The 26,574-nt window shown below is 48.0% G+C and overlaps 1 protein-coding gene across 1 annotated transcript in view; it reads right to left on the bottom strand.

Moving 5' to 3' along the window:
* PKNOX1 (PBX/knotted 1 homeobox 1) overlaps positions 1 to 26,174 on the bottom strand; it is a 51,972-nt gene extending 25,798 nt beyond the window's left edge. Inside the window, exons 1-4 of the mRNA XM_019666005.1 lie at positions 26,152 to 26,174; positions 6,018 to 6,086; positions 4,911 to 5,018; positions 2,077 to 2,204 (exon numbers count right to left, since the gene is read on the bottom strand). Coding sequence (XP_019521550.1) covers positions 2,077 to 2,204; positions 4,911 to 4,961 — 179 coding nt within the window. The 5' untranslated portion in view covers positions 4,962 to 5,018; positions 6,018 to 6,086; positions 26,152 to 26,174. The remainder of the gene's footprint in view (positions 1 to 2,076; positions 2,205 to 4,910; positions 5,019 to 6,017; positions 6,087 to 26,151) is intronic.
* Between the last annotated feature and the right edge of the window lie 400 nt (positions 26,175 to 26,574).

The following is a 26,574-nucleotide window of genomic DNA, read 5'->3' as shown; positions in this document are numbered from 1 at the left end:
AAAAATGAAAACCATGTACGTTCTGCATTTGCCTGAGAATGTTTTGGTATGTGTGAATGTGTGGTTATTTGTTGAACTATAACTCACATACATATAATTCATCCACTCAAAGTGTACAAGTCAATGGTTTTTAGTACATCCACAGAGTTGTGCAACCATCACCAGGCAATTTTAGAATACTGTCGATCACCCCAAAAGAAAGCAGGTGCCCATTAGCAGTCACTCTCCATTTTAGCCCCAAGCCCCAGCCCTAGGCCACCACGAATCTACTTTCTGTCTCTATAGTTTTGCTGTTAGAATGGACATTTCATCTACACAGAAGTCAGACAACACGTGGCCTTTTGTGTCTGGCTTCTTTCACGCAGCATGATGTTTCCAAGGGGCATCGACGCTGCAGTAATTGTCGGTACCTCACTCCTTTTTACGACAGAATAATATTCCATTGTATGGATATATCAGTTTTACAGTTTTAAATTTTACATTTAGGTCTACAATACATTTTGAGTAAATTTTTGTATAAAATGTGAGTAGGCGAGACTCTTTCTTCTGCCTGTGGATGTCTGACAAGTGCCATTTGTCAGAAGGTCTACCTTTTTTCCACTGAAGTGTTTCTGCACCTTTGCCAAAGGTCAAATGAATCACATTCATGTAGATTTATTTCTGGGCTCTATCTGTAGCATTGATCTATGTGTCTGACCCTTTAATAATATCATAATGTCTTAATTACTGTAAGATAGCAATTCTTAAAATCAAATAGGATGATTCCTCCAACTTTATTCTTTCAAAATTGTTTTAGCTGATCTAGCTCTTTTGATTTCCATACAAAATTTAGAATTGACTTGTCTAAATGTACAAACATATCCTGCTAAACGTGGAATCACGTTAAGTCTATACGGAAGGACTGTAGGAGAACTGACGTCTTCACTATGTTGAGTCTGCCAATCCATGAACATGACACACCCCGCCATTTATTTAGGGCTGCTGTCATTGCTTGCAGCAGCATTTTATAGTTTCCAACATAAAGGTTCTGCACGTGTTTTGTTAGGTTTACACCTACATTGTTTTTGGAGCTCTTATAAATGTCTTTTCTTTTTAATTTTGGTTTCCAATTGTATGTTACTGGTATAGAAAGAGGATTTGTTTCTGTGTGTTGCACTTGTAACCTGTGACCTTATTAAACTCACTTATTTAGCCCTGGAAGTTTTCTGGTAGATGCTGGGATTTTCTATGTATACAATCGTGACTTCAGTACATAGAGCCAGTTCTGTTTCCTCCTTCCTCATCGGGGATGCCTCTTCTTTTTCTTGCCTTACGGGACTGGCTTGTATCTCCACGGCAGGGCTGAACAGGAGGAGGATGCCGAGTGGGCATCTCCACCTGATTCCCAGTCGTAGGGGAAGCATTCAGTGTGTTGCCATCAGCTATGAGGTGAGCTGTAGGTTTTCATAGTTGCTCTTCATCAGGTTAAGAAAGTTCCCCGTCGCTGACAGGTTTGAGTCATAAATGGCTGATGACTGTGTCCAGTGCTTTTCTGCATCACTTGATATGACCTCACTGTGGCGCTCACTGATTGAGCTCTGAAGAGTGAACAAGTCTTGCATTCCTGGGATAAACCCCGTATTTTCCTATTATTTTCTGTTGTTGGATTCGATTTGCTAATATTTTCATGTCTAAATTGATGAGGGATAGTTATCCGTCCTTTTGCCTGTACGGCTTTGGTGTCCGTGACGCTCAGTTTGTGCAATGAGCTGGGAAGCATCCCCTCATCTTCTCTCTTCTGTAAGAGGTTGTAGACTTGCTGCTTTTTGCTTCTTTATAATTTTGGTAGAATTCTCCAGTAAAACCGTCTGGGCCTGAAGACCATTTTTTGTAAGGTCGACTAAAATATAGATATATATTCCGAAGCTTTTTAAAAAAGCTATTAGGAGTAACATCGTGCTCTGGGACACTCTTCAGCCCAGTCGCTGCCACATGACACCTTAGCACGCAGCCTAGCTAACAGCTCTAGCGCCCATCTAACAAGGCTGTCTGCTCCTGCTCGTCCTCTTAAGCCCCCAGGCTTCGCGTCTCAGTTACCTATAAATGGCCTGCTTGTCAGCATCCATGGGCGTCTGGGACCCCACAGGCGGAGGGCTCACTCCTTCCACATCCGGTTCAGAGCAGTTGGGGTCTTGCTCGGTTTTTAACTCTGTTACTACTTGCATCTGTGAACGGAGGAGGGGAATTTGTTACTAAACAGGAAACACAGTGCTACTAAGTACCCCATTCTCAAACAGGAATGAGTGGTAAACTGCCATCTACATGACTGGCAACAGGACAAACAAATGCCATCCACAAACTCCTTTGCATTTAATGTTTATGAAATGGCTCAAACAAAGAACAAATTTCTAAACCGTTTAAACACGACGAGGATTGATAACTGTGAAATGCTTATGATTTTCAAAATCATACAATACACTACTGAAGGGCACCGAGACATACGCAATCTTGCTGCCTGTCCCTACCTGCTATACCACCCCACACCGATAGCGTTACAATAAGACAAGGATAAGTGAGCAGCCAAGCCCGTCTTACCTTGTCACAGACCACTCAGACCCAATATGCCACGTGTGTGACAGGGCTGAGATTCTCCCCTGTCCACCTTACACTTCAGGAATACATAAGCCAGAAAGCTTGTTTAAGTCACTGTATTAAGAAAGCAAAGACCAGCTGTGTTTAAAGAAACAGTACTAAACATAAAAGGGAGTCTTTGAGATGTTATCATTTAAATTGCTTTAAACTAGCTGTGTTATTTGTAAGTTAGGTAAAAGTATTTAAATCCTTAAAGATAAAGAATTCAGTTTACCAGGAAAAAAAAAATTGCTGCAATAAACTTGTAATTACCCACGAGCAGATTACCCCCCACCTGCCGCTCCCAGCTGCCATGCCTCTGCCCCTGAGGAAGCAGCCTGGTGGGTGAGCAGGGTAGGGTGGGGTGGAGGGGTCTCCAGGCGATAGGAGAACCTGCTGTGACCCTGCCATGAACCCCACGCTGACACCCAGGGCTGTGGGAGGCTGAGGCAGCAGTCCTGCAGGCCCAGGCTCTGGCTGTGTCCTCTCTCCAAAAGGCCAGAGCGACAAGGTCACTTCCATTCTGCTGCCTTTACATGGCACAGTGTGCCTGGGAAATTGTTTTTCTCCTGCTCTAAACAAAACAAAACACAAAGCAACTAACTAACTAACACAATCTTTCTGGAAGGAAATCTGACAGTATTATAAAAAAAGCCTTAAAAGAATTATTTCAGGGTGTTTTTTTTTAAATGATTATTAAAAAACAAAGGGAAACAAATGTTCAACCTTGGAGAAATGGCTGTAAATTTGGTATCTCTATACTGAATAACATTAAATGCTTATTAAAATAATGTTCACAGAGAGTGTTCCAGTGGCAGGAAGCACTTAGTTATGAAAAGCGAGGCATTCCACCCTCACCCCCACCCGTGTGGGCCCTGCTCTGGCCCCTCGGACAGGGAGGAGGACAGATGGGGAGGCACAGAAGACCATCACTCAACAGAATATGTCAGAAGGTGGTCCCTGCTGGGAAGGAGAAAAGCTGAGAGGAGGCTGCAGGGGGGGCGGGGGCTGTCTTTGCAAAAAGGGGTCATTTATGCAAAGGCGTGAGGACAGGAGGGAGCTGGGCAAGCTACTGCCCATGGGAAGAAGAGTGAAGGCCAAGGCCACGGGCAGAGGTGCCCAGGAGTGGGACACACTACGGTGAGTGCACAAGAGGGGCTGCGGGTAGGCCCAGGGGAGCTGGGGGCCAGGCAATGTGGGGGCTCTCTGGGCAGGTCTCAGCAGGGGAAGACACGGGGGCATCAGCAGATTTGTGTGTAGAAATAAAATCACTTGGAAACACCACAGGTCTTCCAGGCGAAGAGAGCAGGCTAAAACAGAACCCCCACCTCAATTCCTATAAGAAGTGAAAAACACTTAAAGCTTTTTAAAAAACCTACAAAAACAAACAAAATCTCTGTAACAGCAACCAAACCAGAAATGGTGCAAAACTGGTCACCGAGGAGGCAGAGGTCAGTAAGGGGCGGGCACAGCCTCAGGTCCTAGCCCCCCACCCGGAGCCTCACCGGCCTACCCTGCCCTGGCTCGATGGGTGGACGTAGGGAGAGAAGGGGGCGCCGGAATCACGTTCCTGCCTCCTGCCTACACGGTCGGTGGGAAGCGAAGGCCGGCTGCCGTGGAACTCAGCTCCTGGGCTCCAGAGAAAGAGGGGGACTGACCCATTGGGAGCACACAGGGCCCTCCTACGACCTCAGGTGTCCCAGGCCTCAGCTGAGCTCCTCCAGCCCCTTCCCATCTCATCACCTGCAGGTCACAGAAACACAGAACGCCGGGCTTTAGACGGAGCCCAAAGGAAAACCAGGTCTCAGGGACAGCAGGGGCAATCAGGAAGCCGCCCACCCTGTCAGAGAGCCGTTCAGGCACAGCCATGGGCGCGAGTGGGGGAAGGTACCGACAGCACTGCCACTAAGCCACACACACACCGGGACAGCCCCTTCCACTCACGCCCAGGGATATGAAACCACGTGATTCCCGCTCAGGGAGCAACTGTCAGCATGGGACTCGGTGACCAACACGGCCAGCTTTTCCCTAAAACCAACGCTACTTGCTAACGCTGACAGTAAAATGGGAAATTCCCCAGAAAATATGATTTGGGGGAGGCAAAACCACTAGCCATCTAGGCATCACTTAGGGACTAATGTGAACAACTCTGCAGCTGAGCCTTCTGAGTGCACCAACACACAGTGGGTAGCTTAGCACAATGCACTGAGACCACCTGCAACCTCACGGAACGGAATTACTACTGTACGAGCACCAGGCCGACGGACGGCGATCAAAGCAGAACAAACTCCAGCTCTCACTTGTTGCCCATCTTGATAGCTGTCTATGCTTAATGTCTGTGTAGCCATCATGGTTAATGAGTTTTATTAGAAAGCATCAAATCATCTTGACTCAAAAGCAAATGGCGTCTGGAAAACAAAAGCAGAAAAGCATGAGTTAATAATTGCAGTGCAGTTTTTGGCCCCCTAACCCCCAGCTCCATATAACTTTTAAAATACGTATTTTTACATGGAGAGAAGAACTCATCCTAACATGTGTGATAAACCAAATTCCACTCGGCATCACCCCACTTACTCGGCGGATACGGGTTTGTTCTTGTGCGCGGCCCTGACTTGCTGTCACATTTTCCAGATGTTTGGATTTATTCATTCACTCACCCAACAACTGTCTAATACGTGTCCACATGTGCAGGACACTGTTTTGGGGGGGTTGGGGGAGGCAGCCTTCTTTCCAGGCAGACATGCCAGGAGGAGTGGACCATAAAAAAGAGGGAGGCCAGTGGGTGACAGGCTCCCCTGCTCTGTGACAAGCTGTCCCCAGCACTGAGACCTCAAGGATGTGACCCAAGGACTGCTGAGACAGCGAGACTGGGCCTCCAGTAGGAATGACAGAGGTGTGCCCAGGGGGCGGAATAGGCACCCTTCTAACGTGTCCACGTAATAATACAAAGATGGGAACCATGGCTTGTTTACCTGTCAACACACACACAGGTAAATGTCAGGAGGTGATGAAAGGAGGGAACCAAGCGGGGACAGAGGATGACTCAGGGAGACATGGGACAGGGAAGGAGCGAGCTGCCTGTGACAGCGAGGGGGTGGGGTGGGGCGCAGGAGGCCCAGCAGGGCCAGCCACGTGGCTGAGCAGGGGGGCGGAGGAGGAGGGTAGGGTGAGGTGGGGTACGGGGAACACGGGACTGGCCACACAGACTCTCACTGGGGGTGTTCCTGAGGTGTACGCAGAAGAAGGGTGACATGGCGCATGCCTTAGGAGGGTCCCTGTGACCGTGGGAAGGGCCGACTGTGTGACTGGGGGACACGCAGAGGCAGGGGGTCATGTGGACAAGGGGATTTGCAGATGGCCTGGGGCGCGTGAGAGAGTGGGGTCAGGGGTGGGGTCAGGGTTCCCACCTGATTCACTGGCAGAGCAGAGCCACATGTCCCGGCGCCGAGCAGACAATGAGGGGCCCGTCCTGTGGCCTGGAAGGAGAAAGCAAGTCAGGACGTTTTGGGTTTCAGAGCTTCTCCCAAGGCCAAGAGGACGTTCTCAACAAATGAGTCTGGGCCAGAACAACACACTCAGTAATCACGAGGCATGGTTAGTACACATAGAGGGTCGAACTGTGTCGCCAAGATATGCCCAAGTCCTAACCCCAGTCCCGCGAATGGGACCTTATCTGGAGCAGGGTCTTAACAGGCGTAATTATTAAGGATCGCAGGATGAGGTCTTCCTGGATTGAGGGTGGCCCTAGACCCCATGACTGGGCTCCTTCCAGAGCGGGGAGAGGAAGGTCTGAGACAGAGGGGACGGCTGGGAATCAGGCAGATTGGAGCGACACCCGGAGCCAACAGGTGGTGGAAAGCTGGAGCCTTCAGGGGAGCATGGCCCCCACACCTTGGTGTTGGGTTCTGGCAGCCGGGAGCTGCGAGAATCCGTTCCTGTTGTTTCTGTCCACCCACTTAGTGGGACTTGGTTACTGCAGCCCCAGGGCCCTAAGGCAGTAGGCAAAGCCACCAGACTGGGGGGACCACCCAGGAAGAGAGAGGAGATGGGCCACGCAAGAAGGCTGGCAGGACAGGGACCGACACAGAATGAGGGGCAGCCAGCGGGACGACAGTAGGAAGAACAAGTGATGCCACCCACGCCGGGTGGGTGGGACAGAGGAGGGGCGTCAGCCGTGTTTAGGCAGCTGAGGGTGCAGGAGGAAGAGCTGAGCCCAGCCACGGAAGCGGAGGGGAGCGCCTGACCAATGGGACAGCAGGTAACCAGGCGGGGCGGGAGAGAACGGGCGTACAGATGTAGGTGTGAACAAAACCACGCCATCTCCATGTCCTTTCCTGCTGTGACTTTGACCAACCTCACTGGCCTTAGTAAGGACATCAAATGATGATCTCTGTTCCCTAAAACGTAAGCTAACTACTTCTGTCAGTAATGGTGGGATGACGGCCGAGATGAATACTCTACTGGTGGTAGTGGTCAGGCCACCAGGAGGCATGGCCCCTGCTGCTACTGCATTCTTCGTCCTTTGCCTTGTCAATCGTTAGTGTCTAAGTCATATGACAAAAACAGTACAGTAACAGGAGTCTTGAGCAGGGAATAATTTGTGCGCAGCTGGTGGGTCTGCTCCGGCGGGTCCTCCTGTAGGTAAATTAGTCAGTACTAAATTCTGTCATATTCCGTGGACTTGCCTGCTTCGTCTTTCAGTCTGAAGACGTCTTCTCCTTACAGTGGCCATTACACCTTTGCCCCACCATGGGACACTGGGACTCAGCAACCCCAGTGCTGGCAAGGAGCTCAAATACAGTCGTCATGACGTTGTTCTCTCTGCCCCATGAACCCCCAATCTTGAGACAGAGGCCTCAAAACCTCTGCAGACCTGCCACCAAGTATCTCCTAATGGTCTTGGCCCTGACCAAGCCCTGGCCCTCCTCCCCGTGCCCACACCTGCCTGGCCCCCGCCATCGCCCACACCTTGATCACGACAGGAGCTCGTGCGCGCCTAGCCTTGCCTGCCTTCCTCCATCCTCTACCTTTCCAAAGTGCAAATCTGGTCCAAGCTGCCCTTGCAGATCAAGTCCCACCATCAACCCCGCCCTCCCACAGCAGCTACCACTCCCACCCCTCCCCCACTCCAAGTGTGGACACAGAGGATGGCCACCTGTCGTTGCTCCAGCAGGCCGCCTTCTCACCCAGCCTGGTCATCCTGCCCCAATGCTCTGGCCTTCTCTGTGCATGGCCACCTGCTGACCACGAGCTGTCAACCACACCACCTTCCCCAAGGTCTTCCCAGGGGCTCACCCCCACCCAGGGATATGTCTCTCCTAGGCCCCCCACACACACCTGTACTCAGCCCTGAGGTGTCTCAGTGGTTTATTTCCACTACACGTTCCTTAAAGGCCGAGGGCCCCGTCCTGCTGCGTCCCCAATAGCCAGCACAGCCTAATGCAAAGCAGGTGCCACGTGAAGACAGGCGCCTAAAGGAAGGACTCCAAAGCTCGACCTGGCACTTGCCACTGACACAGAGCATGTTGGACCCAGGGGTCACACCAGCTCGCTCGCCCTCCTGCTGGAGAGGTGCATCTCCTGCTGCACCTCGGGGCACCGCTAGTTTCTATCACTGGTATTCACGTAGTTGCTGGAACGAAAGCTACCAAGGCCAGGCTCTGTGCTGAGTCACTCTCTGCCATGGAAAGCAGGGCAGCCGCTGGCTGACAGCCCTGTTCCAACAGATAGGCACTGAGGAATGGAAGAGGCTCTGTGGGGTGATCGAGTCCCCAGACTGCTTACACACACACACACACACACACACACACACACACACACACACACGTGCACGTGAATACATAACGTGTGCACATATACACACATGTGCGCACATACCTGCATACTCATATGCACACGAGTACATATGCATGCATGTACAAAGTCTGACAGTTAAGTTCGTGAACTTGTTGCAACGATGTTGCTAAACTTTTTTGATATCAGAGGGATTATTCATTATGAATTTGTAACAATTCGAGAAACAGTTAACCAAGTTTACTATTTGGAAGTGTTGAAAAGGCTGCATGAAAAAGTTAGACCACCTGAACTTTTTGCGAACAATTCATGGCTCTCTCATCACGACAATGCACCAGCTCACACGGCACTGTCTGTGAGGGAGTTTTTAGCCAGTAAACAAATCACTGTATTGGAACACCCTCCCTACTCACCTGATCTGGCCCCCAATGACTTCTTTCTTTATCCAAAGATAAAGGAAATATTGAAAGGAAGGCATTTTGATGATATTCAGGACATCAAGGGTAATATGATGACAGATCTGATGGCCATTCCAGAAAAAGAGTTCCAAAATTACTTTGAAGGGTAGACTAGGCGCTGGCATCGGTGCATAGCTTCCCAAGGGGAGGACTTCAAAGGTGACCATAGTGATATTCAGCAAGGAGCTATGTAGCACTTTTTCTAGGATGAGTTCATGAAGTTAACTGTCACACCTTGTACATACATATACATACATGCATACACATGCACACCATGTACATAAATGCATGCGTTCACATGCATGTACATGCACACATACACGTGTGCACACATACACACACATACATGGAGAAAGCCTTCGTCCTCATTCAGTGACTATCTGTATAAAAGGCAGACTTTGAAAGTAACTCCCTGACATCACAGCTTCCTCTCTGGGCCATGGGGACACTGAGTGGGGCATGTGGGAGGAAAGTCGCATCTGTTGGAGCTTCTTCCACACGTGCTATTTACCTACCCCTCCCCCCAACACAGTGAGGACGTGAGAGCCCCACCTACCACAAAGGCACCCAAGGAGGCAGACCCACCCGGGAAATGATGGGGTCGACACAGGACCCGGCACTCGGGTCATGGGAGCCGGTTTCTCAGCTGCACAGGGAGGGTGGCGGATTCTCTCCATCAAATCCCAGGATGTGCAAATCCCTGGCAGTCTCAGACCATTCAAAATGCAAAAGAAAATATTTTATAAAACTCTCAAACAACAGCTACACTAAAGGAAAAGACAGGGCCCTCCCCTCTGTGGACCAGGCTGGACAGTCAGAGCCGTGAGCTCCACTGCTAGCTTCACTGATGGACTCCTCTAGAGCAGGGCCGGCAAGCTGCGGCTCGCGAGCCATATGTGAGCAATTTTTTGTGTGAATTTTTCTTATTTTAATAGACATAATTAAAACTGTTACTTGTTATAATATTACTTTAAATTTTCCTTATTTGTAAAAATATATTTATGGCTCTCGAATAATTCTGAAATTGTCATGAGGGACAGGATTGGCTCTTCCGTCTCAAAAGTGTGCCGACCCCTGCTCTAGGGTATGGCCCCACGCTAACTGCAACACTACAGTAGACAGTTCTGCATCAAAGTCACGCAGTCCACAAGCATTGGTGTCAGGAGTTTGCATTCATGCACCCACTGGTGTCACACACTGGTGTCTATGCAGACACACTACATTCCCAACAGCTGCAAGTAAGCAAGCCACAGCATAAGCACGGAGAGGCGCAGACGACCAGGCAGCCGAGTGAGGGCAGTCTCAGCTGGGAGGCCCTTCTCCACAGCTATTTTCAAGCCCTCACCATGTGGGCTCTTCCTGAGCAAACCTAGCTGAAGGAGGAGGGACAACAAGCAGGCGAGGGAGGGAGGTCAGCACACTGCTTGGGAGGGGACACTCGTGAGTGTCCCCCCCAGAGCAGGGACACTAGATACCTGCCCCTCATTCCGTCGCCCGCGGGGACTCAGGTGTGAGAACAGGCACTGACCAGAGGCCTCGAGTCTCCTGAGGGTACCCAGCCTTCTGGAAAGATGTGACGCTTCAATGAGACGCAGGAGCACAGAAGAGAGTAGGCAGCACTGCATCCGCGCGGCATCACTGCCCCTACACGTAAAGTGCGCATGACCTGGACTCCAAGTCCGAAGCCGCTCTTACTGACACTGAGTGCCAGGAGAGGTTTCACTTCGCTGAGGCACGACGTCATGGCCACGCCTGATGGACGGGCCACTCTGGCTAGAAGAGCTCCCTAGAGCTTCCTGCAATAATCAAGTCACTTTTAGATTGGGAAAGTGACTTCCTTGGGTTCTTTTACTTTTTTAGTTAAAGGTTAAGTCTGCAGGTTTTTTTAAAGATTGGGAGAGTGCTCTAGTTTGAGAAGAAACATAAATATATGGTAGAAAAATTTAGGGTTCTCGGTGACAGGAGGGAGCAAGAAATACGGAGAGCGAAAGGCTAGAGTGAACCCCTGCTATTTGATGGAAACAAGAGTTGTCAGTGTGAGTTCATGGACAGTGGGAGTTCAGATATTTAGAAAGATATATAGATGTGTGTATGTCACACATATGCACACATGTGTAGACACACATGTATACATACACATGCATGAAAACACACACGCTTTCCTGGCTCTGTCCACTAAGAAGGCCTAGACGCAATGGTGCCTAGTAGCGATGAGTACTAAGCACCTATATCTTGGTTGATAAATATCATTCTCAATAAAAAGAATCAGGACTCCTCAGAGAAATGGCTGATCTGACTCCAGGGCCGGGTCACATAACATATAAGGTGAGCCTGAATTGTGCTCCACAAATTATGGGGATATGTCAGAAAGACAGATAAACCAGCTTGCAGGAGCGCTCAGTGGCCAAATCTGGGACAATCTGAGCAACAAAGTGATGGTAGCTGGGAATAAAATAAAAATCCGCAAGTCCATACTTGTATAAATACACAAGCAAATAAATAAATGGGGGGCAGGGAAAGCTCCAAATGACAGTCGAGTTCCAACAATATGGAGATGAGGGTGGAAGTCCACCCACCAGCATGGAGTCACTGCCTCAGGCAGGAAGCATCACAGAGGCCACCGTCAGCCATGATGAGAAGCGGGAACGGCACACTGTCTCAGAAGGTACTGTTAATTACAAGAGACAACGGAGACGTCGCAATGGGGAGGCCGGGCAGAAAACACCTTCACCGAAAGGTAAAAAATCCCATCATCAGTCAGGAGACAAGTCAACATGATGGGCCCCCCAAAAAGGACACAGAAAGGAACTTCAGGGCAGACCTGCCTGATCCTGAGGGCGAGCCCACAAACCAAAATAAAAAAGGGACAGGAACTGTTCTGGGTTAAAAGCGACTGAAGACACAACAATCAAATGCAGTGCATGATCCTGGTTTAAAACACAAAAGCTGTAAAACAATTTGGGAAACTCTGGGGAGAAACCCTGGGAACCCAAAGCTGATATGAGCCGCATGAGAGACGGAGGTTACTGATGGTGTGATGAGGCCACACGTCCATGGACACATCTTTGTTTAGGGGAGCACGGGCTGAGATGTTTAGGGGTACAGGAAACGGTACCCAGTTTCCTGTAAGCGGACAAGAACATACCCACCGCTAAACAAAGTGTGGCCGAGTCAACAGCTGGAGTGGAGGCGGCGGGGAACCACCGTTCTGCTCTTTCGACTTCTGTGTGTTTCAAAATGCCCGTAACAAATATTGGGGGGAAATCAGAATCTTATTTCAAAAACATATAGACCTGCATTCCTTCTCTATCAAAACCAGTTAAAATTTCGGTATCTGATATAAATTGGTACAACTGTTCTAAAGGAAAAATTTGAAATTTGTGTCAAACCTTTGAAAATATATGCTCTCTCTACAACGGAACACCGTCTGAGGAATTTTTTAAAAAGCAACTCTATATGACTGACGTGTGTTGTTGAGCAAAAACTAGGGGGCAGAATACCAAGATGACCCGTATTCCTCTAGGACACCGAAGGAGCCGAGAGAAGCTGCCAGCAGATGGCGCCCTCTGCTCCAGCCGGTGGGAGGGCCGGGCCAACAGGCAACGCCACCACCCGGAAGATGCATTTGCCAATTCACTCCTCAGATTCCACTCCCCAGCAAAATGATACACCCCATTTGGGGAGTAACACCAGCTGGTACCAGCCAGCAGGCAGCCAAATAGCTCCCAGCAGAATTCACAGGGTTCATCCCGTGCGACTCCCTGGGCTGAGGAGGAGGACTTCTGCGCTGGTCAAGGCCTCTGTCCATCTGCTCGGCTACAGGCCATCAGATCGCTGGCCAAAGCAGGCCCCAGACTGACTCTGAGTGACTGAGCGAAACGTACCGTTAACTGGGAAATAAGTGAAAACGTCCCACCCAAGGGCGATGGTCATCAGGCTCACCTTTCGTTTTCACAATCTGTTTTAGTAGACGCTACACAAAAACCAAAGGCGAGCTTGAGATTTAGAAACAATCCTGATTACACAAAAAATAAGCACTATGTTCAAACTCAAACAACAGTGGCTTAATTCTCAACATCACATGGGGCTCTGAAATCTACCTCAAAGAATTGCCAACCCAGTGTGCTCATAATACCATGGTGTTCAAGGGTTAGACATAGTTTTTGTCCATTTTATTTCTACAAGTTTTACCCAATTAAAAAAAGGGCACATCATTTAATGGCATTGTCACTTTGGTGCCCTTTCAAGAGTTCCAGCCACACCAATACAAATGAGAACACACACCTTTCCAATCTTCATGTAAAGAAATATTAACTCACTAGTAATTAAAGAAATGCTAATTTTAAAATAATATACCTTTTCATCTAGAATTATTAAATTTAAAGCAACAGTCCTACACTTTGCCAGCAAAGATGAAGTATGACTTGGAACTCGGAAAGAGTCCTAGGACTCTCACAGCGCATGAAAGGCCAGGAAGCAATGGGACCATAGGGACAGTTAGCCATGAAAAAATGTCATATTCTTCTCAAATCAACCTAAGGACATAGCATTCTTGTTGTGACCTTAAAGGCAGACAAAAACGTGAAATATGGGCCAAATCTAAGAGGCTGGCATTTTAAGTTTTTAGCATTCTACAGAGTCCAGGCTGACTGGAAGAATAAAGGAAGTTTTTCAGAAAAGAACCAGATACAAACGGGTTGGCGGAATCCCTCCGGTGGTGAAGTCTTGCCTGCTCAGGCCAGATGGATGAATCTGGGAAGAATCCAGCTGGGTAAGAAGTCAGTTGAGATTAGAAAAGAAGAATCAATGTGCGGCTCAGAGGGCGGGTCAGAGGGCGCAGGAAGGCCTGGATGTGAGCAGCATCTCATCTCTCCTTCCGGCCACAACTCTCCAGCCAATGCGGGTCCCCAAGTGCGACCTCATACTTGTCAGAGATGACTTAATTATCGCCTACGTGCTATCTTTAAGCCTTATGGAAGATTTACATTTTAATATTTTTGTGTTCAGCTTCAGAGTAATCTATGTATTTGACATTTAAGGTGTCTGTAGTATTTAAGAAAATTTGGCAAGTTAATCGTAGGTTTTAGCTTTGATTCTCATTTAAATTGTATAACTGAGCTACTGATTTTAGACATGGTTTCCTTTTTCATATATAGGAGAGAAATGTACGAAGACAGCTTTTCTTCATTTGTGCGAGCGTAGCGATTGCTGAGCGCTGTTTTAGGTGCTGGGATTCCAGCCGTGAGCGGAACCAAGCTCCTGAGCATAGAACTCACTCCCTGGCCAACAGGACTGGACGTTGGAGAACATGAGAATCACTGTGGATAATTTTTAATTATTAGACCTACGTGAGAAGGTTTTACTTGTTTGGTCAGATAAGGTGCTTAAATGAAAATCAAATCTCAACTTAAAACGATGGTTCAAATGTGTAAGGGAATTAAGTTGTGAGTGGGACTGATTAAAAATGGTATATTTAGTCCGGTCATCTTGAGTTGATCGAAGTCTGTCTTAAAGGTAAAGGTTAACATTTACTATATTTGTAAAGAGAATAAAATGTGTAAATTCTACATGAAAGCGTAAGAAAAAAACAGGCCTATAACTTTGTATCCTTAATAAATGTTGATTTAAAAATAACCTTGAATAATCTCTCCTGTGCTCAAAAGCCTCATTTGAAAGGGCATTAAAACTCATGGCAATTATTATCCACATTAATAAAAAATAGCAACAGAACTACATGTCCTCCCGTAGGGGAACAGTGAAAGCAATTACAGTCCGCATCACCAATCATCAACAGTGATGCCTCAATCCAACAGAACGGCTGGCAGTATCCTGTGGGGGGGGGGAAGGTGGGACCCAGTTTGCTGTGCATTTGACCTGCCCTCCATTCAGTCCACAAAGGTTTACTACTGCAGATCTCCTGGGGCAGGGCTCTAAGTGCTGTGCTGGGGGTGGAGCGGCACACAAAACCAGAAGCAGCTGTGTAACACGGCTGGAAGCGGCCAATGGATGAAGTTAGGCCGCAGGCATCTCTGCGGTGCCAGGCCCCCAGCCCAGAGCCTGGGTCCTCTCCCGCCTTCTTCACTAAGTTTAACGTCTTCTCTGTGGAGGCCTCCTGTACTCGTTTGTGGGTAGATTGATTCCTAAACATTTTAGGGTTGTTGTTACTACTGTCAAAAACTACCTCACTGACACTGTACTTTCTGGTGGCCTGCTGGATAAGAAGCGCCCGTCTGTGAGGACTGCCTGAACCTGCCAACGCTGCTGGGCCTGTCTTTCATCCTAGCAGCTTATGGAGAGCCTACTGGTTTTCCTCGGTACACGTCATTATCTATAAATCTTGCAGCTGCAATCTCAATCAAGATTCCTGTTGTTTTTGAAAAACTCAAAAAACCTATTCTAAAATGTATATGGAGGACTCAAGGTCTACGAACAACTAAACTACCCTTAAAAGATTTAAGAAACAGCAAATTTCAAAATATCCTATAAGACCACGGTAACAACAAAAAAGTAGGTAATGACACAAGTGCAGATAAATAGGCCAACAGAAGAAATAAAACATTAGACTTGCCAGGGCTTGAAGAAAGACTGTCAAAAATGCATTAAGCTTTGGGATTTGATGCTTTTAGGAAAATCTCTCTGAACTCACTTTCTGCGAAGTGCTGGAGCAGCGAGTCTGGGCGCTGCTCTCCAAGCGCACCACTGGTTACCAGCTTTCAGGACAATGTGCTGGGTCCAGAGCTTCCAGGAGTGACTGGGCAGGCTGTTTCAGTACATTCTGATCTCATGCGTGTGAACATTTTAAAAATAAGTAGGGTTTTATACATATATGCACTTTTTGATGTTCCAAATTATCCCGCCTTGGCCAATGCAAGCCCCTCCAGTTAGCCCTGGGCCTTTCACACTAGTAATCCTTGAAGCTTTCTTCTTTCAGGACCGAGATACTCCAGGGTCACCTTGTCCATTTTATGCACCTAACCCAGACATGGCCGTTCATCCAGGAAGCTGATTCCTTACAGCAGGAAAGGCCAGGGAGAGACCACTATGTGTGATCACTGCTCCTGGCCGGTCACTGTTTCTAGGCCTTTCCAGTGCTCAGGGACAGGAAGTATTTTCTCATAAATATTGTTTAAAAACAAGTTAACTGACATTTGGCATTCAAATTTGGGATTACAGGGTATTTACTTAACTGCTTTGATTGCATGTTTGTATGTATTTTCTCTTACCCTGAAAATCTTGTTTCCTAATGACAGTAAAATAATGACTCATTTATCACACAAGATTATTTATCTATAGTTTCAGAATGACAATATGAACATTATTACTGAGTACTAAAAACTGTTTAAGATTTCTTTGCAGTTCCTTTTTTAGGATTTATCCCACTAGGATGGATGTTCAAGCCCATTTGTTTTGCAGTAACTTGAAATCATTCTCTGTGTAGTTAAGACACCAACTTAACACCTAGAGTTAGGGTCCTTTGATTCATTTTGCTTTTAATTTTTAGGTACTACTGTCCTCCCACCCCATTTTGATTTGATTTTAGTTTTATTTTTTTATTTTTTTTTTAGCTGAGCCATCCTGCTACCTGTTGGCAGCTCAGCGGCTGCTCAGCTCGGGCTGGACTCGAACCGCTGTTGCTCAGAGCTCGCACTCTTGAGCGAGCTCTTAACCAACTGAGCCACTCGGCTGGCCCCTTAGAGTCTCCCTTTTTTTCATTAGCTGGACCCTAAGGATGCTTCACAGCAGCAGGCTAGCGATCACTTTCCTGCCAGTTTAAAGCTGCAGAGAAAGGACTCTAAGGTTAGACTTACCAGCTCACTTAACCAGTCCCCTACTGTGCACATGGGCATGGTGCCAAGTCTTTCAAGGGATCTCCTGGAAACCCAGACCTGGTGGTGACACAGCTACTCCAAGCCCTTCGGGGGATTCCTACTGCCTGCAAGATAGAGGTCATAAACCCTAATGGCCAAAGACGGTCCAGCGCCACTGGGGCCTCCCCTTCTGTCCTCCTACCTCCTTTCCTCCCCCAACCCCACCCCCCACTTCACCCCATTCTTTGCACTGCAGTTATATTAGATCCTTCCGGGTTCTTCAGCGCCCCATGTCCCATTCCTCCCCCGCCCCCATACACTCACAGAGCCTCTGAACACACTGTCTGCACCTCCACCTGGGGTAGTCTTCCTACTCCTCACCCCTCACCCACCCCCATCCCTCTGACAGTTCACATCAGTCTTAGGAGAGCCGTCCCTGACCTCTGACCTATATCTCGGAGCAAAACACGGCTCCCTCTTACAGTCCTTCCTATAGCTGTAACTTTTCATTTTTCTGCACGGACCTATGATTACCTTGTTGCCTCCACTACTTCCTGGCAGGAGGGAACCGCATCTGTTTCTGTTCACCATTATATTCTCAGCCACCATCACAATGTTTGGTACACAGCAGGTGCTCAATCATTTTCTGTTTAGTGAATGGTTGCTACAGTTTACACAGCACAGGAATCGTCTGTTCCATGACCTAACTCACCCGTTGGTGCCTTGTGCCTTTTTAAAGAGAGAAATTTTTTACTACTTTCTCAATTTCATCCAAAGTTGCTGGTCTGTACAGGTTTTCTACCTTCAAGATCAATTCTGGTCGTTTATGTCTTCTATATAAACCATTCACAGCTCTTCAAATTCATTGCCATCAAATTGTACATGGTGTGTTATTTGTAAAATCTTCACATTTGTAGTTACATTTCTTTTGTAAATACTGTGTTCTCACTTCTTCTTAATCAGATTTGCAAAAAACAAAAACATCAGCCTATATTTTCTTTGAATAAATTTTATTGTCCTGGTTTCTCGAGCTGAAAGCTGAATTCATTTTTCTTGTTCTCTAATAAATGCATTTAAGGCATGCACTTTCTCCTAAAAACTGTTTTTGCCTCATCCCATGAGTCATGGTACGTGGCGCCCTGTCATTCATTTATACAGAGGCTGAGAAAAGTTTTCGATCTCCTCTAACCCAAGAGATACAAGGAAGGGGGTCTTCACATCTGCAGGCAGGCATTTTCGCTACTCACTCACTGTTAGGTCTCTAGTTAGGTCGCATTGTGGTCTGAGAATATGGCCTGCAGGGTTTACTTTTTGAAATGGGTTTTTCTATATAGGCTATTGTGTGGCCAGTTTCTGTTAACTGTCACAGAAGAGTCTATTTTGTTTGTGGGGTGAAAATTTCTGTACATATCCATTAGCCATATTAACTAAATCCTTTATATCAGTGGTTCAACTAGATGATTTTGGCTCCCAGGGGACAATGGTAATCAGTGTCCAGAACATTTCTGGTTATCACAACGAGGGGGGTGTAGCTACTGGCATCTGGCGTGGTCGAGGCAGGGACGCTGCTAAATATCTCCAGCGCACAGGACGGCTTCTTGACAGGAATGGCCTGGCCGCACGTCACAGGGCCAGGCTGAGCGCTCCCGCTCCACACCCACCCTTTCTTCTCTTACCGACTTGCTAAGAGTCACTTAGTGCCCCCCCCCCCCCCCCCCCCCCCCCCGCATATGTACAGCTGTCAACTTGTTTCAATCAATCCTTATTTTACATTTCCCACAATTTTTATGTTAGTTTATGTTATTAAGGAAACCTCTGCGTGGTAAGAAGTACTCCTGCAGTGCTTCTCGCCTGAGTCCAGTGTGCCAGGCGTTAATTCGGCTGAGCCTGTTCACTTTGTTCGGACTGATCCTTTCCCGTCCCTTTGTGTCCGCCTTCCGGTGTCAGATGTCTCACTTATATACAGAATTGAGCTAGATTTCATTCTTTCACTAAATCTGGAGGTTTTATCCCCTGGGAGATTTAACTCTTTTACATTAATTGTGGTTACTGATACACGTGGGCTCGTCCATGCCGCCTTCTATTAGCTTGGATTTTTTGGTGTTTTTTTTTTTTTTAATATTCTAAGCCCGCTCCCTGTTTCCTTCTTTCTCCTAACTCCCTTTTGTGGAAGTGGGGAGGTTCTTCACGGCTCTATTCTCCCCTTTGGCTCTGGGAGTTACACAGCCTGTGTTCAGGGTTCTGCTCGTTACCCTCACACCGCCTGAACCAGCCCGAACCCCCACTCCCCATCCGTCTCTCCCATCCTTGCTCTGTCAGTGAAACAGAAGGCACGTCCAGTACACGCTGGGACACGTGCCCTTGGGTGGCGGGGCTGGGGCTTCTCTGTCTTTACAGACTCAGGCTAGCGGGCACACAATAACCTAGGAAGGCAGATACATCCAGAAATCATTTTAGAGCTTTTTGTTAGACCTGCGATGAATTCCAGGGCATTTAAAGGTTACACTTTATTGTCTGTGGGTTGCACTTAGCTGTAGTGCTTCACTCCCAGTGAGTGCATGGAACACGTGTAACACCAGAAATAATAAGCACACAAACACACACATTTAAGACTCCACAGTCCTCACACAGTGCTGTGTGGCCTCCATGTAATGGGACCTTCTAAAACTTAGCAAAGCATCTTACACCAACTAAGTGTTTTTGAACATCTGATGATTTTGATTAGTCAAGAATTCAGATAATTTTAATGACATCCTATCAGGGATATAGCTACAAAGAGAAAATATTTAAATGTTTTGTTTGTACTATAACTGTCACTTTCAAAAGAAATGTGAAGGGGCTGGCCAAGTGGCGCATTGGTTAAGAGTTGGCTTGGGAGCACCAGCTCTGAGCAGCAGGGCCCCGGTTCGGATCCCGCATATGAGGGCCAGTGACACTGCCCTCTACAGCTAAGATGCTGAACAACAGCTCAACCTGGAGCTGGGCTGCTATGAGTTGCGGGCGATGGCGTAGGCTGCAGCCCCTGCTGCAGTGGGTTGCCATGGGCTACCGTGTGTAGCCAGCAGCCAGCGTGAGCGGCCAGCAGCCGGCATGAGCTGCTGGCAGCCAATGTGAGCTGCTGTGAGCTGCTGTGAGCTGCCGTGAGCGGCCGTCCAATGGCTGGCGACCGATCTGCCTCAGCCGGGAAGAGTGCAATGATAATACCAACATGGTCCAGTGAAGCAACGTCCTCCACAACTAGACTGAAGAACAAAAGGACAGCAACTTGTCTGTTCCCCTTCCCTGATTCCCCAACGCTGTTCCCCTCCCCCAATTCCCCAATAAAATCTTTTTTAAAAAAAGAGAGAAATGTGAAGACAAAAAAAAAAAAAAAAAGGTGTGGGGATTCTAGAAAGAAAAAAAGAGGCCTGATAAGCCAAAGACCCGCAAGGCGGCCCAGGCCCAGCCCTTCCCTGGCCCCATGGGCACTGGCCAGCACCCAGTACTCCCGCCCGGCCTCGCAGGGAGTGCAGCCCACAGGAGGGGCCCTGCCGAAGGAGCCCTCCCTCCTTGCTTTCCCAGTGGCATCTGGTCTAAGAACAAGTGCTCCTGGAAGAGGCGGCACCCATAGGAAAGAAATGGACTCTATGCACCGACTTCATCAGCAAAGCAGGATTTCCCATCGCTCAGATGCCAAATAAAGGGGAGAAACAACAATGAAGAAGTGGGAACTGGTCACTAAAGCAAAGGTTTCTAGATTTAGCTTTCAGCCTTATTCACATGGATTCCTTTACGATTCTAATTACAGTTTAAGAGCTATTTACATAGGCTATTTTTACACAGATGAGGCACCATCCAGTCACAGCAAGGTAGTCCACTGCGGGAAATACCCTACCTGCCCGCCTTTTATCATTCCCATTCCCCCCCTTTTATCATTCCTAATCCCCCCCTTTTATCATTCCTATTCCTCCCCTTTTATCATTCCCATTTCCCCCACAGTTATGCTGGTTGATCCCAGACCCCCGTGGATGGTTTCAGCTGAGAACTGAGGGAGAGGCCACAAACTTGTCTGTCAAGGGCCAGCTGATCAAGGTTTGAGGCTTTGTGGGCCACATACTGCCTCCATCAGTCTCTTGTTCCCTTTACAGCGTGTCACGTATGGCTCTCGCGCCACACAAAAGCTGGCCACAGTGGCACGTGGCCCACAGTCCTAGTGTGCCACCCCCAGGCCCAAAGCAGAGCTGTCCAGAGACGCTCAGACCTCTTTCACCCCAAAGCTTGCTAACTTCATTGTGGGGACGTCAGGTTCTGGACTTTCCATTTACCATCCAGACCAGGCGACGCAGCGGGCAGCTCCACCCTCGCCAGCTGCCACCCCCAGCACAGGGTTTGCTTCCCCAGAGGCAACACCCACTGCTCTCAAAAGCTGCTGTAACTAATGCGCAAGATCAATCCCACCGACAGAAACGCGGGCGGCGTGAGGGTGATTTCAGCTTCTGTGTCTGTGAGCACCAGATATGACGCCGAGACTGGAGAGACAGCCAGCATCAAGAGACACTTGCTAACTGTGTCTGTCTCCAGATGTTCTTCTCGGTTACTAGTCTTCTCCAAAAACATTTGTGATCCTTTTGCAAAGTAAACCCACTTATTAATACAGAAAGCTATCAAGGAATCTAAGAAAACTGTCAAAACTCTATACTCAAAAAAGAGAGCTTTTCCAAGATGCCCTTTAGGGCACTACCTGTCCATCACTATAGTTCAATGACATGTCATTCACCTGTCCCCCATGTTCTGTCCTGGTTTCACATCCCTGACTCCAGCCAGGGCTTCTGTCAATAACGCTTCTGAACAAAACATGTGTCAAGAAATCACTTTATTTTTCAAACAAGGTTTGGGAGGTACCACTGGAAGTTAAATATTCAAGTAAAATCACAGATGTTCCATTCTGTTAAACCAAAGTCTGTTCAGAAAACATATTTCCAAGTCAAAAGTCCACCTATCTTTTCCACTATGAACACAGCAAAATTCTAACTACCAAGGTGTTTCAATGGATTTAGAATCTCTTCTAGTAAACTTGGAGCTGGATGGTCTCTTGCAGCTGGTAGAATTTAAATTCACATCACAGCTTTGTTTTTAAGACCATTACTATCACTGGCATCATTAAAAACTGACACTCAAAAGTTTCATGATGTACTTGTTATTACGGGTCAATGAGTACGTTGTATGAAAAATAGGAACCCCAACCCTTTGAGGCAAGGGCCCTTTTAAAGAGACCATCTTTCTTCCCAGGGCATTGTCTGCACTGGGGGACAGAGCACCTTAGAAATGGGACCAGCAGCATGACCATCCTACCCACGTCCCCTGAGAACTGACGAAGCTTGTGAGGCCAAAGGATGCTAAAATAAATACAGAAAACATCAAAACCAGAATGTTCAAAAGACTCTGAAATATCAGGAATGGACATAAAATATTAAGCAAAATAGAATCACAAAATTGATTTTAAATTTTTAAAATGAGATACATGTGGATTATGTAAACATAGGAAAACATACATAATAATGCTGACTAAAAATACAACACAAAATAGCTTAACTGATTAATATGTAAAAATGTATACATATCCTATTAAACTGGGGTTCCACACAATACATTTTGGGAAATGCTGTTTAGATCAGTAGTTATGAACCAGGTGATTTTTGTCCCCCGGGGACATTTGGCAGTATCAGATCACATTTTTGGTTTTTACAAGCGGGGTTGGGGGTCCCACTGGCATCTCATGGTAGGGACCAGGATGCTGCTAAAATCTTACAGTGCACGGGACAGCCTCCACGGCACAGAACTATCTAGTCCTGGGGTCGGCAAACTTTTGAGATGGAAGAGCCAATCCTGTCCCTCACAACAATTTAAAAATTATTTGAGAGCCATAAAACAAATGAAATCACCATTATGTGAATAATATCCTTTAAAAATGTTATAGATGAAGCTATGATAGTTTTATTTTCATTTTCAATTTTACTTCAGGGCCACATGTACAGAGGTACCCAAAGAGCCGCATGTGGCCCGCGAGCTGCAGCTGGCCAACCCCTGATCTAGTCACAGACGTCAACAGTGCTGCGGTTTAGAACTGCTGACCTAGAGGGTCCAGGGGTATTTCCACTTATGCTGCAGCAAATTTTGCTGACATAAATGTTTTTTTTTTAAGTATACATAAATATATAACTGAATTTAGAAAATCACAAAGTTAAATTCCTAATTTTTTAATGCAAAAAAATGCAAACATTGATAAAATGTCTCAGACAACATATAACATATTGAGGGCTTACCAAGGTCCGCTTAAGGCATTATTTTTGCACAAATCTAATCAGTCTGTTCTGGAGACCCTGATCATAATACCTACCAACCTACAGTCCCTTCTGAGGGACCCCAACCCCAGTGCAGACCCTGCTGAAAGGGGGCGGCTGTGCAGATGGCCGGAGCCCAGCCCTCCCCGGGGGCAGGACGAGGCAGCCCCTAGGCCTCCGGTCAGTGGCTGGGAGGGGTGGAGGGAGAGAGCGCTCAGTCACTCTCCCTGGGGTGAGTGCTGGGAAACGGAGATGAGGCGCAAGCTGTGGGGAGGGAACACGCAATGGACAGTGAGGAGGAGCACTGGTGGGCAGAGCTGCTCTAAGGCACTCCCGGGAGGGCCCAGACCCCAGGTGGGCAGCCAGGCCCCGCCAGGGCCCACACCACAGCCCCGCTGGCCTCGAGGCCCAGCACTGTGGTGGTCCCTGCGCTCCCACTAGATTCTGATTCTCCTTATTCCTGTGGGACCCCAAGCCCCTGGACTTGAAGTCGGCCTGCTCCCTGCTATCCCGAGTCCTGACTAAAACAGCCAGTCGTACTGTAAGCGCCAGTCACAGGTGGCAAACAAGCATTTCCACCAAACACGCCTGCAGCCTCCTCACCTCACACGGCTTTACTTAGCCAGAAGCTGCACCAAAGACCCCGCCTTTTGGGTGATGGGGTCCCCCTGAGCAGAAACAATCTCCCATCAATCCACACTGAGCAGCTGACCCTAAGGGGAGGAGAGACAGGGCCTGGTGGCCGGACCTGTCAGCATGACCGAATCCTATCATTTGAAGACCCAGGACAATAAAATTAAGCCAAATACGAGCCCACAGGCCCTCAGGCTCCCAACCTGGTAGGTACCTCAGTTTTCAAGATTTTGAAAAAGCCGTAGAACCTTTTCCCCAAGGAATCCTGATAGAGTTAAGCTGCTGTGTCCCCTCCCCTGAACTGGTGCTTGAAACCACCTTGTCAGACAGCACATTTGCTGTGACAGCACCTGCCTTCCATGAGCAAGCTTCCCAGGAACAGCGACTAGACTGGTGGGGTGACACACCCACACAAGGGGCGGCTGAGGGCACTCTACATACACTCTGGTGGGCGTGTCAACACAGGAGATGTGGGAGCCTCATCTGACAGCCTTTGCAGCCAGGCCTTTCCACCAAATGACATGCCAACCAGCCCTCAGACGTGTATTCTAACGATTTCCAGGCTGAACATTTTCTACGCTGAATTTCCACTTTCTGTGTTGAAGATGAGCAGAGTTTGCAACCCCAAAATTAATTTTTCTTCTGCTAACCGGTCTTGTGTTAACTTGATCATTAGTCCAGCCAGGAGAGCCTGAAGGGTAGAGGATAATTTTTCCTCCCCAACAGCTTGTACCAGACAGCGGGGTGACCGGTCCCAGCTGAGAGTCGTCACAATGGTGTAAGGCAGGGCCGCGTGGCTCTTGCCGCGTCCCTCACCCTCGCCCTGGCCCTCAGTGACCCAGACTGCCAAGCTTTGAGTTCCCACATCTGCACTGTTTTTATTTCCTCATCCCCCCACTTGAGGAAGGAAGAAAAGGGCGCGTGCACATTCCTACTAATGGGTGGGCTGAGAGCAAACTGGCTTCTAGCGCAGAGGTTAAGTTGGTCTCTGAACCTGAATGAGAAAAAAATGTCACACCTTTATTTGCAATGACCTTGGGCTGAAATTTTGCACTCACTCAATGAAGGTAGACTTTAAATCCTGGGGTCAGCAGTGCCTGTGGCTTTTTCGCCAAGAGACACCACAAATACTTCCACAAAGTATTAAAGCTGCTTCAGAAACCTGTCAGTTATGCTTATCACCCACCCAAGGAACTCCTAGAGCAGTGCTCGGTCTGTTACACAGTGAGGAGCTTTATCACCAGTTTGGTTCAGTATTTTGATAACTGTATTTTACTATTATGGGTTCTTGATCTTGTTTTATCTAACGTTTTTCTGGGGAACCAGAGCCCAGGTGGAGCACAGGAAAGGTCCCCTAGGGCATATGCATCCCTAACTGTTTCAGATTTTCTTCTAAACAGTTTCAAATAGCTTAATTTGCAACAAAATGAAAGTTGTAATACAAAGTTACGACTCATATGTAGTACTTTTGTAAAGTTACAATACACTGACACAAAAGTAAATAGATGTAAACTAGAGGACAGGGAACCCACATCTTTGCACCCACATCATTAACATGCAACCTGCTGACACTTAAATCACAAGCACAAAATGCTAACCTTTCAGTCCTATTTCACCTACCACGTTTCATCAATTCTAATACACACTTTCAAATTTCTGACGTGGGGAGCCGTAAGAAAGCCTTGATGCCCTAAGAAAGCACCGTGTCTGTCAGTCGTATTGCACAACGGTGCATCACAGATCCAGTCAAATATTGTAACTAGATGATCCACAGCTCAGTCTCCACTCGGTAAATTAAGGAAAAAGTGACAAAAGGCAGGTTGGAGTCTGCCATCTTCCAAACGAATGTACCAGGTTCGAGTGCATCACCAATAACTACTGGCAAACATTTTTACATTTCACCTCAGTCCTTCCTTATTAAGTTTAAAACGTATTGTATAAAATGTTATGTAACTTATTACAGTATGATGCATTGTATAAATATATATAATACTTCCTTTTTCCGTTTGCCAGGAAAAATCATAGTTATACCCAACTAAAGGTGAGGGTTCTTTCCTAAAGTGGGAAGTACTCATTTCCTAAGGAAAAGACAGCAATTTCTTACAATCTCAATTATTAAATCATAGCCCCCTTACACAGGTCAGACATATCCAGGATGGTGCAAGTCTGAGCGCGAACTCAGGAAACGCACATGTGCTTATGTACAAGTACCCCACACACACACACGCTCCCCCAATTATCTTCTCGGCCCTTAACTCTCCGGGTTCCGACGCTGGCAACATTCTAAGACGCAGCTGAGGGGTCCAACCTCACCCAGGAAAACCTAGCTGGCTGTCTCAGGACCACCGACAGGGCGTTTCAAGATCTGCAGATGAAACGAGGATGAAATAAAGCAGACTCAACTTTTCCTAATGTTTCTGGCGTGACTCACGAGTTCTTTCTAAAGGAATGTGAAATTCTAGAGAGCGCTCGACCATGCCCGACACTTCCAGTCCCTATTTCAAATCAGCCGTTTATCAGAAGCGATACCTTTTTAACGAATTCCAGAAAACTGGCCCCCTGGCCCTGGATCACGAAGCCCAAACAGGCCCCGTCAGAGCACCGCCCGGCTCCCTCCCAAGCCCGCCCCCGGGGGACCCAGGACACCCCGCCCAGCGGACCCCCGCGGCTACAGGCGGGCCGGCAGGACCCGCACGGGCCGAGTCGCGCGGGCGTCGCCTGGGGCACGCCCCTCCAGCAGCCCCGCCCGCTACTTCCCGCCTCCCGTCCCGCGGAGCACCCCCGGCAGCTGCCGCACCAACCGCGGGGCCTGCGCGCCCCTCACGCCTGGCCCCGCCCCCACGTCCCTAGTGCCGGCCCCGCCCCCGCCCGCGCGACCGGAAGTGGAGCTGGATCCTGGGAGCGGCGGGCGCGGCGGAGCCAGGGACGATCCGGGCCGGACCGACTCCAGGC

The sequence above is a fragment of the Hipposideros armiger genome, unplaced genomic scaffold, assembly GCF_001890085.2.
Source record: "Hipposideros armiger isolate ML-2016 unplaced genomic scaffold, ASM189008v1 scaffold_458, whole genome shotgun sequence".
Lineage (NCBI taxonomy): Eukaryota > Metazoa > Chordata > Mammalia > Chiroptera > Hipposideridae > Hipposideros > Hipposideros armiger.
This window is presented reverse-complemented; position numbering and strand designations above follow the sequence as displayed.